Source organism: Oryza sativa, chromosome 2, assembly GCF_034140825.1.
Source record: "Oryza sativa Japonica Group chromosome 2, ASM3414082v1".
NCBI classification, from domain to species: Eukaryota; Viridiplantae; Streptophyta; class Magnoliopsida; order Poales; family Poaceae; genus Oryza; species Oryza sativa.
Window position 1 is genome coordinate 20,655,773 of NC_089036.1, and position 15,212 is coordinate 20,670,984.

At 45.8% G+C, this 15,212-nt stretch overlaps 2 protein-coding genes across 2 annotated transcripts; one reads left to right on the forward strand and one right to left on the reverse strand.

Annotated features, from left to right (window-relative positions):
* Positions 1-1,397: 1,397 nt before the first annotated feature.
* On the reverse strand, positions 1,398-4,720 carry LOC4329604 (uncharacterized). Its single transcript, XM_066307854.1, has one exon. It carries the CDS (start codon positions 4,692-4,694, stop codon positions 1,677-1,679), a length of 3,018 nt encoding a protein of 1,005 aa, XP_066163951.1. The 5' UTR covers positions 4,695-4,720; the 3' UTR covers positions 1,398-1,676.
* Positions 4,721-4,874: 154 nt separating this feature from the next.
* Positions 4,875-8,759, forward strand: LOC4329605 (uncharacterized). Its single transcript, XM_015767511.3, has 8 exons — positions 4,875-5,161; positions 5,279-5,381; positions 5,928-6,035; positions 6,152-6,261; positions 6,440-6,547; positions 7,726-7,771; positions 7,962-8,093; positions 8,222-8,759. Exons 1-8 carry the CDS (start codon positions 4,944-4,946, stop codon positions 8,300-8,302), a joined length of 906 nt encoding a protein of 301 aa, XP_015622997.1. The 5' UTR covers positions 4,875-4,943; the 3' UTR covers positions 8,303-8,759.
* Positions 8,760-15,212: the final 6,453 nt, after the last annotated feature.

Here is a 15,212-nt window from a genome sequence, read left to right on the forward strand (position 1 = left end):
CTTCAGGTCACAGAGCAGTGATATAATTCTGGTAGTACTTTTTCGCCCTTTATTTCTCATGTTCTTGGGTTTGCGGTGATTGTTTTCACCTGGTGCAGACAATTGATACTCTACATCAATGCTTGAAATATGAGAACCGAAAATTTGAAAAAGATTGGCATGGCAGTTTCATTTCGTTGTTAGGCAGTCTGACTGCTGTAGTTAACTCTGCAAACAATCTGTTGATACTGAAAACAATGTGGAAAGAATAAAAAAGTGTTACCTAATCTTTGCCAGCTAATTGTTTACTACTAGATGTTACAGTATTTGTGAACCTACTACATGATTTCCATGTTTTAAAACATTTAGGGAGTATCTCCAGCTCCACATATCTATATTTGTCGTGCATTTGTAATGAATAGGTAATATTTCAAATTTGGATTCCCATAATTTCTGATTTCAGGTTGTTAGTACTGGTAATCCTTTTGGTGGTTCTGGTAAGGTTTTTAACACTATGTTCCATCATCCATGGTTGTATCTCTGGATCTTACTCTCTTGATTTAGGTTTCAAAAGATTTTGCATGACTGGAAACGATAGTTCGTCAGTATGTGAGTTCAGTTTATTGCTGCCGCTTTATGTGAAATGGTAATATGGTCCTCTAAGTTGATCATGTAAAGAGCTTACGCAAATGGATGCATTTATACACTTTGTAGTCCAAACATAAGTGGAAATTCTGTAGTTCTTAGAATTTACGCGCAATACAAGTTTGCTAAGTCCAAGTTGATCATCATAATACATACTGGAATTTTCTTTTGACGCTTTATACTGGTAGCTTCTTTCAAGTGCCTTTTCTCCCGTTCCTTTCAAAAAAAAAAAAGTGCCTTTTCTCCCCATAAGCATCCAAATACTTCATCAACTTGAAGTACTGAACTAGTATTAATACATTAGTGAAGATTTCTTATTAATGCTCTGATGTGTTCCAATCTAGTTTGCAAGTTTACCGGTAGAAGTTTAACCTAGATGATACCGTATTCTAGTTATTGCTTTATTGGGGATCTGTCTTCTGTGCAAATGAAAAAAAAAAAATCAGAGCGGAACGATAATTTTATCTGTTCAATCAATTCACGCTGAAAACCTTTAAGATATGCACATTGAGGACTTTTGCATAAACCATGTTATGTACTACAGCACGTTGAAATTTTGTTTTGTTTGTTGCAAAGAGACAATGGATCAACCGCATAATTGTTGCAGTAATCGCAAGAAACGATACTGTACAGGAACCGGCAAGACGGCCTAAGCAGAAAGAGCAGAGAAAACACCATTGCAGGAAGTTAAAAAAAATATAGCAGGGTTTCTTCTCTTCATAAATACACCCAACCCACAAGATTATCCATCCGTACAGCTGACAGTATTACACAGAATAATCCAACAATTTCAACGTATATATACAGGAGTTTCCGGCAAATTACCATCTTGTTGCTACTCTTTTGTCATCTGATTGTCACCTATACTATACATATGTCACTATAAAATCATTGGTACATCAAAACTGTATAATCATGTAAAATGATGCATTTTTGGTACATCAAAACTGCACAGTCATGTAAAATGCATACTTGGTTTTGGTTGTATACTAACATATCTCAATTTACCAGGACAAAACAACAGGTTAGCTCCTACATACCAGTAAACATAACTATACTTTCTTAGCTAAAGTTCGTTGTTTCGTGCCATACTCGACAATTTTCTCTTCAACGTGCAGTCCCTTTCTTCGCCTCACAGAATTCATGAGCTTCGTTGCCAGGTTTGGGCCAATGTTTGAGCCATCTCCGAATTCTTCAATCTCCTCGCGAGTTTTCGGAACAAAGAAGGGATCCTGAGGAACAGTCTCCCAGTGACTGAAGGCCAGAAGCGCGCTGGCTGCACCTGCAGTTGCATTCCTGAGCTTCTTAGAGAATTCAGAGCTCTCGGCAACTGACAAATACGCATGCACCGTGAACAATGAGGTTCCCTCCTGCATCTCTTCCTTCAGCACCCTCGCCCGACAATTGCCAAGAACAGCATACATGGAACCTAACTGCTCAGTAGGTGTGGTCAGTTCGCAGAAGTACATTGGCTCCACAAGCCTTGGTTTGCTCTCAAGGATGGCTGCCTGGCATGCTTCTCGGACCGCTGTAATGATCTGACCACTGAAGGTGCTGTAATGGTCAGATTGATTATTGCTAGCATCTGCACTATCCGGAAGTATGTAAGGTTTAACAAGGAATATCAAGCCCCAAGTAGGTTCACCACATAATGGTCCTGCATTGGTTGCAAGCTGAAATCCTGTTGCAATGCTGTTCTTCACTGTTTCAGGATCAAGACCATCTACTGCTGATTGACTGCCGTCGATGCCAATTGTAGTTTTTGCATCAGAAGAATTCACAAGCCCTAACCTCTCAGAAACATGGCATGTACCGCGCACGAGAATACCTTCTCTTCCATCTTGGCTGGTCACCACACCATCGCTTGATGTTGCATCAGGTGAGAGGAGGAGATTTGGTCCAACTTGCAGAGGACCAAGTGCCCAGATTCTCTGAAGGTACCCAATCAACATCTTTCTGTAACTCTCTGTCTTTTCATCATCCAACTGAGCAGAGAGCGCTTCGAGATCACTGTCTATGGCATTGATGAGGAGCTGCCTAAGTGTTGATGCAGAATCACCGCCATCCTGCGAAAACCGTGAATCCAACACACCATTACTATTTCCTGAATCCCCCTCGATTACTTGAGCAAGCAATTCTTTGCTATCCTCAATGACCTTAGTGACAGCATTGGGAAGCCTGAAGACCTTAACTCTGACAGTGAATCTCCCATTTGGAGTAGTCCTCTCAACAAATTCATGTGAAGCTTTCAGGCTCTCCATTATACCGGCACCTTCTCCTTGGATGGTGTCCTTGAACGACACCAATGGCTTGGACACCTCCAGCTGGACTCTTGCAAACCTCTCCTGCAGATTCTTGATGCAATGCTCCAAATGTATCTCGCCAGCTGCAGCGAGGACATGCTCGCCGCGTTCCGAGACGGTGTACTCGATGAACGGGTCAGCCTGGTTGAGAAGCTTGAGCCCCTTGACAAGGGCGCCCAAATCTGACGGATTGGAGGGCTCAATTGCGACCTTGAGCATCGGGGACACCTGGAACATCATGCCCGAGAACGGCTGGCAGTTCTTGGTCGACGACAGCGTGGCGTTCTTCAGCACGTGATGCCCGAGCCCTTCGATCGCGAGCACGTCGCCGGCGCGCACGGCGGAGACGATCTCCAGGTCAGGCCCCATCATCTGGTACAGGTGCTGCAGCTCCACCTCCTGCAGATGCTTCTGCTGCATTGCGTCGTCCCCTCCTCTCAGTGGATCATACATGGGGGACAGGACGAACACCTTGTGGCCAGCACGGAGGACGCCGCTGAACACCCTCGCGAACGCCAAGAAACACTCCCCTGATTCGGCGCTGGATGATGATCCCCTGTGGTTCAGGGGCTCGCCATTGACGCCCCTGGATGGCAGGAACCTGTATGGCACGGCGAACATCTTGGACACGAACACCACCACCGGCGCGCTGGTGCTCGCGTTGCACGTCGCCACGCACCTCCTCACCTTCTCCACCTCCGCGGCGACAGCGGCGGGGCACGGCGCGGCCGCCGTTAGCTGCTCCGTCTTGGCGGCCGGCATGAGCCTTGCCACCCTGGTGGCCTGCGCGGCGATGGGGTTGGGAGTGCACTCCACGACCATGTCGAACACCGCCTCCGCGAGCCGCAGCTTCCGCTTCATCTTGTGGTACTGACCCCAGAGCGGCTCGAGGACGTACTTGACGAACATCGGCTTCGGGTTCGGGTTGGCCGTCGCCGCCGCCATGGCCTCCTTCCCCACCACCGTCCTGCTCCTCTCGTCGAAGTACTTCTGCCCCCATAGGCCTTTGAGAAGCTCCGCGGGGTCGGCTCTGAGCTTGGGGGCTAGTAGCTTGGCCAGCGTGACGAGGCGGAAGCCCCAGCCCTCGCGCGCGCAGGCGAAGACGACGTTGCCGTTCTGCGGCTGGAACGCGTCCTCCTCCTCGTCGGCGGCGTCGCCGTTGTCGGGGAGTTCTTGCGAGAGGGCGCAGGCGGCGTCGAGGGTGGAGAAGTAGGAGCGCGAGCGCAGCGCGGAGTAGATGGAGTTGACCTCGGACACGATGCGGCGGAGGCGCGCGTGCGCCTCGGCGGGGGTGAGGCGGAGCTCGGCGACGAGGCGGTCCACCTTGTTGAGGACGAGGCAGGGGCGGAGGCGCTCGACGAACGCCTGGCGCAGCGCGGCGTGGGTCTGGACCCGGACCCCCTCGGCGGCGTCGACGAGGACGAGCGCCGAGTCGGCGAGCCGCGCGGCGGCGGAGACCTCGGAGCAGAAGTCGATGTGGCCCGGGGAGTCGATCAGGTGGACGCGGTGGCCGCCGCCGTCCTCCCCGCCGCGGCGGAGCGCGATCGAGGCCGACTTCATGGTGATGGCCCGCCGCTGCTCCTCCTCCAGGTGGTCCATCACGCGGGCGCTCCCGGCCATCCTCTCGCTCACCCGGCGCTCGCTGCCGTACGCCGCGATGAGGTGGTCGGCCAGGCTGGTCTTGCCGTGGTCGACGTGCGCCAAGATGCAGGTGTTGCGCACGCGCCGTGGCCCTCTCCCCTCCGCCGCCGCCGCCGCCGCCGCCATTGGATTAGTTTTGGCCGGTTTCGTCTACGTCGGCGGGGCTCTCCGGCGTACGGATATACGGATGGATAGTAGTAGTCTGGGCCTCGGGGGAATCCGACTCGTACACGGTACACGGCCCATGGGCCAGCCCAAGTTGGGAACCCGTCGCCGTTTATATCTCAAAAGAAAAAAAAGAAAAAAGAAAAAAGAAAAAAAAGAAACCTAGTTCGTCACCGTCACCGACGCCGGGAAGGAGGAGGAAGCGGGGAGATGGCGGCGGCGGCGGCGGCGCGGCTGCCGCGGACGGAGGCCAGGGTGCTGTCGGGGCACGAGGGGGCGGTGCTGGCGGTGCGATTCAATCGGGACGGGAACTACTGCCTGAGCTGCGGCAAGGACCGGATCATCCGCCTCTGGAACCCCCACACCGGCGCCCTCGTCAAGCCCTACAAGTCCCACGGCCGCGAGGTCCGCGACGTGAACTCCTCCTCGTAAGCCACTTCGCTTCCTCTTCCTCGCTGCGATTCCGTCCCCCCAACACCAACTTCCCCTGTCTGATTTGGAGGAGCTGAGCACCAGTGGGGAATTTGAGGATCCTTTGCTTGCAGGGACAATGCCAAGCTGGTGTCGTGCGGCGGGGACAGGCAGGTCTTCTACTGGGATGTCGCATCTGCCCGTGTCATCCGCAAGTTCCGCGGCCACAACAGCGAGGTATGGACCCCAATTCTCACTGTGATGATGACCGCGCTGTTGTAATTGTTTGGTGATCGCGGTTGGATTGAGCAAGTGAGAAGTGCTCATGAAAAATTGTACTATTAAGCAGTTTCAGCACCATACTATCAGTGTGTTAAGCGCCGCTGCTATTTCAATACTAGTATTGATTTTATCTATACAGAGAGAGCACGGTTGTTTATGATAGGATTAGCAGTAGCCTGAGATTGTAGTGGAATAGAGCAGTTGGCACTGTTTATAATCAAACAACGTCTGTTCCATTGTGCTATGTGGAGAACACCACGAAATCAGCACTCTAGCATTATCGATCTAGTCACAACTAGTCAATTGCAGGGTGAATTGTGTGAAAATGAGTGTGCTGTAATGATACCTCTGTAATGGTGTTGTTGTACTTCCTTTTAAATCTAGCACTGCACATCGTCAATATGATTATTGGGATACTGAAAACAGATCAAGAACAACCTCGGTGACAGGTTTTTGATCCTTGATAATATTGCTTACATACCTCAATTCTGTCTTCCATAGATCAATTCAGTGAAGTTTAATGAGTTTAACACAGTTGTAGTCTCAGCTGGCTATGATCGCACAGTGCGTGCATTTGATTGCAGATCACAGAGCAGTGACCCTATTCAGGTATTCTTATTATTGTTGAAGAACATGGACCCATTGATTTTAGTAGTATTATTTCCCCTTTGTTTCTCATATACTTGGGTAACTGGGTTTCTGGTGATTTTTTTCACTTGGTGCAGACAATTGATACTTTTCAAGATAGTGTAATGTCAGTTAATTTAACCAACACAGAAATAATTGCTGGCAGTGTTGATGGTACTATCCGCACATTTGACATTCGCATGGGTAGGTAAGTACTTTTCTTATTTCACAATCAATATTCAACCAATTCTCATTTGTTATCTTAGCTTTCCTAAATGGAACTTTGGGTGCTTCTCTTTTTGAATAGAAGTATTCAGATGCTTATCCATGCTTCAACAGATTATCCACTGTGTCTGATGCTTCTGTTACCCTCTTGCTGATAACAGGGAGACTGTCGACAACTTGGGGCATCCTGTCAACTGTATATCTTTGTCAAATGACCGCAATTGCCTATTAGCTAATTGTTTGGATTCTACTGTGAGGCTTCTAGACAAGTAAGTATTCTCTGCAAGCTGACTTTATACTTCAACATCGGCAGTCCCTCCTCTATTTCAAGAGTGACAAAACAACACCCTTCTGTCAATTTTTAATTTGGAAGACGACATAACAGCATTTTCTGCTAACACTAATTTCACATATTAGTTACTTTTCTCACCAGTTAGGGAGCTCACTCCATTCCTTTACTGGATAACATGCTGTTTCCCTTATTAAATTAGTCAATCCGTGGGGGCTTTCTTGCTCGGCTCTGATACAACAGTGATCTCATCTGCCATCTTCCTCTTAAACATGCTAGCAAAATTTGCTTTCCAAGAGCAAGTAGAATGAGTCCAACAACTATATTTTGCATCTGTGCTGAACATTGTTGGTGTTGTTGCCTGTGGAGCTACTTCATTTTTGCATCTGCAGTTTCCTTTAAAGAAACAATTTGGGAGTTTGTATTGCAAAATCTGGTTAGACACTACTTTTGTTTTGTGGAAAAGAAAGCTTCAAGTTAACTTGTGTTATGGAACTGTTTACCTTTTTAATGTCAAATGGACCACTGTCCTTGGTCTTTGCAACAAATGTCAAGCCAAGTGAAGTTAATGTGCCATTGTTGTGCCACACCATGTATTAGTGAACAAATCCATACCAACAGCATGGTTTAGGAGCCATAGTTTGCTTGTGGTCCACGTGACCTGGCTACTTTGGATGATTTTGTTGTGCACTTGTGCTTAACTACTTACAGTGTCTGCATTATGATTGTCTGTCTGTCATTCATAGGTTAGACCTGCTTCTGTTATAGTACAATATGGAATGTAAGAGGTTATGGTTGTTTTGTTTTTTGAAGGGAGAGGCTATGGTTGTAAAGGGTGGTTTTTTCTATCCTTTAATTATTTCCTAGCAAGTCCTTAGAGTGCATCACTAACTTTAATGCCGTGGACTTGTGGTACATGCTGCCACAAAATTCAACTCTGACTCAGACCAAAAGAAAAAAAAAACTCTACCATGTTTCCATTATGAAAACTGACTGAACAGGGGATGTTGTGACTCTGACCATGTTATTTTGTAGAATTCGTGGGTGTTGTTTTTACAAAATGCTATGTGGAGGGCCCTAACCCACTGCAAGTGCACCTTCATCATTAAATTGTTTCTTTTGGTGATTGATCCATTTATCTTTTGTTGCATTGATTAGGTCCACTGGGGAACTGTTACAAGAGTACAAAGGGCATATATGCAAGGTATCTCTCAAATAAGCTTCCATTGCATTGGTGATTCTGTAGTCATAATTTCTGGATTTTCATATGTACATTACCAGTCTGTTCAACTTTTTCTTGCAATTAATGTTCGTGAATGAAATACTTAAGCGAGATCAAAACTATGCATCTCATCATTATCAGTTTTTAAAACTTTTAACTTTCATATTTCCAGTCCTTCAAGATGGATTGCTGCCTAACCAACGATGATGCATTTGTTGTTGGTGGATCCGAGGATGGTTACATTTTCTTCTGGGAGTTAGTGGATGCACCTGTTGTTTCAAGCTTTCGAGCTCATAGTTCTGTGGTATTTCCTTGTTTTGCTTAAATCTGGCCAAACCATTATTACTGATTAAATGACATTTTCTCTTGTTTTCTGTCATTTTTGCTTTTAACCATGTCATATACTATATATATATATTTTTCTTATGGCAGGTCACTAGCGTCAGTTATCACCCAACAAGGGCTTGCATGCTAACTTCATCTGTTGATGGCACCATTCGTGTTTGGACCTAAAAGTGGGAATTGCTGTTGTGCTGGACTCATATCCTGACAACATTGCTTATGTGGCATTATTCTCCAATTCATCTATTTTTGAAGCAGAGAGGATTGAAAAGGATAGATGTTCGCAAGTTCAACCCTAACTGGAACCAAGGAGCTGGGTGTTAAGATAAGATTGTGCTACTTGGCAGTAGTTCTGGACACGGTCAAGGCAGCAATTTGCTAGTGAGGATGAACTATATCCACCAAGCTAAGTCTTCTGCGCAGCAAGCTCCGACATGTGAAATACAGTCTGCCGATGTACCATGGCCATTACAGCTAGTTCAATCGTGAGAACTGGACCAGTCGAACTGAGTATCCGTTTGGAACTTTACGATCTGGAACGAGTGTACCCATTTGTTACTACGGTCACCTACGGGTAATTTTTAACCTGAGATTGATGATGATATAATACGGCTCTTTTGGTCATAAATAACTTAGTTCTTTTCCTCTAAAAAAAATTTAACTTAGTTCTTTTCGTATTGTCGATGACGTCTTCAAAATTGCTTCCCATAATCTTCAACCGACAAGTCGTCTTGCTTGAAATACTGAAGAGAGCCAAGATTTACCTCAATTGGCAAAACGGCAATTTCAACAATGTTTTATTACTCGACTCGGCTTATCCATTAGCCTGAGCGTAGTAAAGAGAAGAATTCAACAACTTAATATCATAAGATTTGGCAAAACTTCTCACTTCTTTGGACATAAAAGAAGCTCCTTTAGCGTTTGAGGAATACCGAATCTATGAACAATATACTCCAAAATAAAGTCAATTACCTCCGCACAAGTAATATTCTCGAGCGGCACGGCTTCGGCCCACTTAGTGAAGTAATCCATTGCTACTAGCACGAACCAATACCCTTTTGATAACGAAGGATAAATTTGACCAATGAAATCCAAAGCCCAATCTCGGAACGGCCATAGTTTAATGATAGGATTCAACACAGCGGTACCCGCTAATTGAACATTGCCGATCCGTTATCAAGCTTCATTCCCTCTATAGCATTTGAAACAATCATCAATTATTTTCGGCCAATGAAACCCCACTCTCCTAAGCAACCAATTTATCTTACGGGCCGATTGATGAATTCCACAAATCTCTTCATGTACTACTCTCCTAGCAACTTTAGATTGATCATTATCTAAGTACTTCAACAATACTTCATCTATTTTTCGGCGATATAATATTTGAACGCTTGCCGTCGAATCTCCCGATCAACCTTAAGTGTAGGATCTTTCAAATATCTAATCAAAGGAATTCTCCAAGCTATTTCTACCTCATGGGCACAAACGTCCGAATTCACAATTAATTCGGCCTTTTAATCAATCGTAACGTGCCCCCAGCCTCCTGTCTGGGATCGGTCAGACCAGCCACGCAATGCCGGTCAGACCGCCCTGTCTGCACGGTCAGACCGGCCATGCAAAGCCGGTCAGACCGCCGGTACCACCGGTCAGACCAGCCATGCAATGCCAGTCAGACCGCCCCTGGTCTATGGTTTTACCAATTTCGTCCAAAGTTTTGAAATCAAGCATCGGCCTTCAGTATATAATTTTTCTTCACATAATAGCCAGATGCTTGGTGTATCAAATTATTGGACCAAAATTTCTTCTCTCTAGACATATAAAAAACTATAACATCCAACTAACATATCTAGATGAATACTAATTCAAATGGCTTTTGAAACAATAATCATCATGGCATCAAAACACTTAGCCAATTGAAGTATGATCAATAATGAATCACCAAAGTCATATGCCTCACACACATGAATTCCAATAAACTACAAATGTAAATAATCGGCTTGAGCATGTATGCAAAATATTAACAATGCCAATGTTTCTAAAGAAAACAACTGTAGAATAAATCATCACATTGACCATTGACATTAGCCGAATTACTAATAAGCAAAACTTTCATGGTGCAATAAATATGAAATCTATATCTTATATAGTGATCCATAAAAACACATACGATTTGGCTTTAAATAAATATCAAAGAGTCACGAGCCAAATCATACTTGAAACAAATTATATGCCAACCTACTAATTCTACTACTTAGAACTGGCATTTGCAACATGTATGTATAATATCAATTTGATAAGCAAAAACACACATGTGCTAGATAGCAAGCAATGTTCTAACATGACATAGGCATATAATATAACGATGAACACCATAAACCCATACCTTGCCTTAGCATCCAACGAACGGCGGCTCGAAGATGTGATGTTGTATCCATTGCCATTCTTCTTCTCTTGGTTCCCTCATGAGCATATTAATGTCTTGCCCCCCAAGCAAAATCGGCTTTCTTGATTGCACGATTTCGAAGGCAAGATGAATACCGCACTAACACCCATAGCATCATGTGAAGGAGACTTATCTTTAATGACCGATGATTCTTCTCTCACCAAATTGAATCCATCACTACTCTGTGAAAGCACCGATCTTTTAACTTTTACTTCTTTAGGCCTACACACTCGCTTAGGTGTCATTCGAGGCTCTAAATTATTACATGTTTTGTTCTCCACATCTTCGGCCTCTTTTTCTTTTTTACCTATGGCCCGAAGACGTTGTAGCCTCTTCTTTTGAGAGCGAGATAAGCCAGAAGGTATCCACTTCGGCTGTGGTTGTTTTCCAGGAGCTAAATAATGATTCTTAATATTTTTGGTCGAAATAGAAGCTCCTGTGTTGCTCTCGATTTTCCCGCTCACCTTTAATGCCCCTTGGTCTGATCGGCCTCTGGGCCCGGTCAAACCGGTTGCAAGCCGTCGGTCAGACCGGCCAGGAGGGTCGGTCAGACTGGCTGTAGACAGGCGGTTAGATCGGCCAGCTGTCTCGGTTAGACCGCCAATGTTGACAGTTATGGCGTCAGCTTCGATGTCCTTTGCTTGCATGGTTTCCACGGCATCTCCAGTAGGTACATGAACATCTTGAGACTCCTCCTTGACAACAACGACCTCCGGAGCTTTGGCTTCTTTTCTCACCCACACCTTCTTCACCTTTTTCACCTTTTGTCGCGACCGAGAAAATTACCTTTTCCCGAACGCTACTGTATTAATCCCCGTCCCAGGAAAAGCCGGGGTACACCAAACAAACATGATACAAAAGGCACATCTTTATTATATCGATTATATTTACATTATTACAAAGGCACTTTAGGCCTGACAATCAAAAATAAACAGCAGCGGACTAGCGGGCCTACGGCTCCATCTTCACAGGCGCTCAACTGGGATATAAGCCAGGACTCCACCTAAGACTTCTTCTCCAAAGCTTCTCTTACTGAAGGGGGGAAAGATTGAGTAAGAATGAGTACAACCACCGTACTCAGCAAGTCACACCGGGAGATGCATGATTAATGCAAGGGAGTACAAGGGGTAATAATATAGGGGTTAAGTTTTGCAGTAAACAGCATTTAAAAGTCACTTAGTTGCCCAAAGCTATTTTGTAAACACGATCCTAGAGCTATACAATATTATTAATCAAGGCCGTGGACCCACACGAACCTGCCTTAACCCAAGGCCTACGATGATTCAGACCGAACTGGCAACCCGACCCTGGGTCCCAGCTCGTCCCAAGCCAACCCAGGCCAACCATTCCACATTTTAGTTATTAAGCAGGTTTTAAGAATTTAAAACACTAAGTTGGGTATATTGCTAGGCTTGCCCATAACCGAGGGCGCGGCTATTCGAATAGATTATACTCTGATCAGATGTGTACATCTTTACCCACAAGACACATCTTCCTCACGTGTAACCACGTGCCACATACCACCACGGCATACGGACGAAAGACGTGACATAGTTCCCAACCCATCCTAGCCATAGACAAGAGTACCGACCCAACCCCACCTACGGCCGGAACCTCCGGGACAGGTAGGCAGGACTGAGCCCCTGGCAGCAGGACACCAGCCCTGTGCCATGACATCTCGACTACCGGGCCGCAGCTCGTGTAGCCTTCATTTGTCCTAGAGATGTCCTTCGGCCCCCGACTTCGTCCATCTCCATCCGTGTACTTTTGTTTATAACCAGACTGAGCCACAAACTAAGCCTTACCTAATGTCTAGAGTTATAAAACCACATAATGTTGCCTAATTAATCAACGAAGCATCTACCTAAATTCATATTAGTGGAACCATGAATAGAGTACCCATTAGTTGGGGTTTTATTTATTCTAGGGTGAACAAGGTAATAATAACAATAGCAATAATAATGTCATAACAAAGGTAAATAGGCATGGCTAAATAAAACAGTGATAACGCGGGAATTTAAATAAAGCGATAATGCATTAATTTAAATCAAAATAATTTTATAAACTGGGATTCAATATGCTCAAGGATGATGTGACTTGCCTTGCTCAGAGAGAACGGCCTTCCGAACCTTCGGCGACGACCGCGAACCACGCTTCGGGAACCTCCGGAACGACAGAAGCTACGCGAAGCACACAAGCAAAGCTACAAGCCTATAAAGAAGCAATAACAATACATAAAAAGAAAGCACAGGGTTCTTTAGGTTATAACAAACATTAGGAGACTTGAACGGGTCGATTCGAGGTTCGTATGATCAAGATATGATCATCCGAAGTTTAATGCTGTTATATGGAGATTTGCGGATTATTATAATTAGGTTTTGCAACTATAAAACATGTGTAAGCGCTAGCCTGGAAAAGACAGGAAGGCTGCGCCGTTGACATGCGGACCCCACATGTCAACCTAAAGGACCGCGGTAGACCGAGTACACAGAGACGGTCCACGGGTCGACGGAAGCGGACCCCGTGTGTCAACCGAGGCGAGTGGCCGACAAACGGACTCCACTAGACACCACACGGGCTGCACACGTGGAAACCACGCGGCTACCGAGCGGGCACACTAACACGGACACTACACGGTCACCACCCGCACACGTGAACGACTACCGACACCGGTACGCGGGTACCGGGGTCGACAACCGCACAACGGGCACGGGCGACACCGAAAGGACGAGGACGGGGCAGCGAAAGGAGAGATCCTTACCACCACGCGACGAGGCGTGGGAACGACAACGACGAACGAGCGCGGCGGAGACGGCTCGGGGACGACGGAGGCGAACGGCGAGGGAACGACTTCGGCGGCGATCCTTGGACGAAGTCGAGACGCGGCCGGCACGAGGCTTGACGACGCGGAGCCGAGGACGAAGACGACGACGGGGCTGCCGCGGCTCGCTTGACGGACACGGACGACGGACGAGAACGGCTCGACGGAGGGACGAACGCCACGACAACCGGGAACGACGAGAGGACGACGACGACGACGACCGGGGCGGGCGAGGAGGCGACGAGGGCAGCCGGTAGCGGCTGCACGGAGACGAGGACGGCGTGGAGACGAGGCTTGGGCCGGGCGGCCGGCCCAGGAGGAGAGGAGGGAGAGGTGGCCCGGGGAGAGAGGGAGGAGGAGGGAGTGGGCCGGGGAAGGAGGGAGGGCGGCCCAAGGGAGAGAGGGGGAAGGAAAAAGAGAGGGAGGAGGGAAGGACTTTGGGCTGGGCTCGGCCCAAAGGAGGAAGGAGGATTTATTTTTAGTTTTTCTTTTTAGTAAACTTTGATAATTGTTTTTGTTGCTTAATAAATATTTCCGGTGCTCTGAAAATTCAAGTAAAATTTGAGGGCTCATTTTAGACCAAGGAGAATTTAACAAAAATTCTCCGGGCCACATTCGAATTTTTCTTGTATGTATTTTAGTGTTTGCCAATTTCTTTTCGAATTTTAATTAATTCTATTATTTCTTTTAGAAAATAAATTTTATTTCGGGATGAATTTATCAGGACGTGACACCTTTGATCCACCGGACCGATTCTTTTCGTGGGAAACGGTCTTGTCTTGAGTTAAAATGAGTTGGTACCGTCCTAGGTGATTGCTTCCATCCTTGATGACACGGCATAGGTGGTTGAGGCATCCATGGCATATAATACATAAAAGGATAACCATATAGTGACATTGGATATGGATACCATGGCATCACAACCGGAGGTTTATATGGAGTTGGTATAGTTGATGGCTCCGATTGCTTTGATGTTTGACCAAATCTCTTCCTACGAGATGATCTTGGTCTTTTCGAATCACTAGTTTGGTTATCAAAACGTTGACCGGCTAATCCTTTCTTGTACTTAGCCATAAGCATCTCAAAAGTGAGTTTCGGCTTTTTAGTCTTTTGGGAACTAGATGAGTCATCTTTTGTAACTTTATGATCTTCGGCCTTCGCATTTTTTGTCCTATTCTTGGGCCGAGGATCCCCAATAATAACACATTTCCCTTTCTTTTTGCCAACATCAATAGAACTAACAGGGAGATGATCACTAACGATTCCGGTCTTAGGCATAGATGTAACCGAAATAGTTTCACAAGTGACCGATGAAGTATCAATCGGTCTTTGCTCCATCAAGCTTGCATCTTTGAAATAACCATGAAACTCATGCTCCATTTGTGACCATGTAGAAATTGAATTAGGAGCAAGTAAACTATACCATGTAGATGCAAAGTTTGACAACGAAAGAGGAAACAATTTTAACTTAAGCAAATCATCATTACTGGCCTTACCACATTGATCAATAAATTGGCCGATATGCTCCATTGTTGTTCTAGCATCCTCACATATGAATTTCGTGAAGTTGGGCACCTCAAATCCTTGCGGATATGAGATCGAATCTACGTGCTCAGGATACGGCATTTGATATGTATGCATAGCTACATTGGATTTTATTTCACTACTATCCCGCAAGACATTATCATCATCTTTTCCAACATCCACATGACTGATTTGTGATTCGGTCTTAGGTGATAATGCTATTTCACTTTCACTTGTGATGCAATCCGAACCGTCATTTAGTTCGGCTATATCTTCAATGATGCTATTGTCCA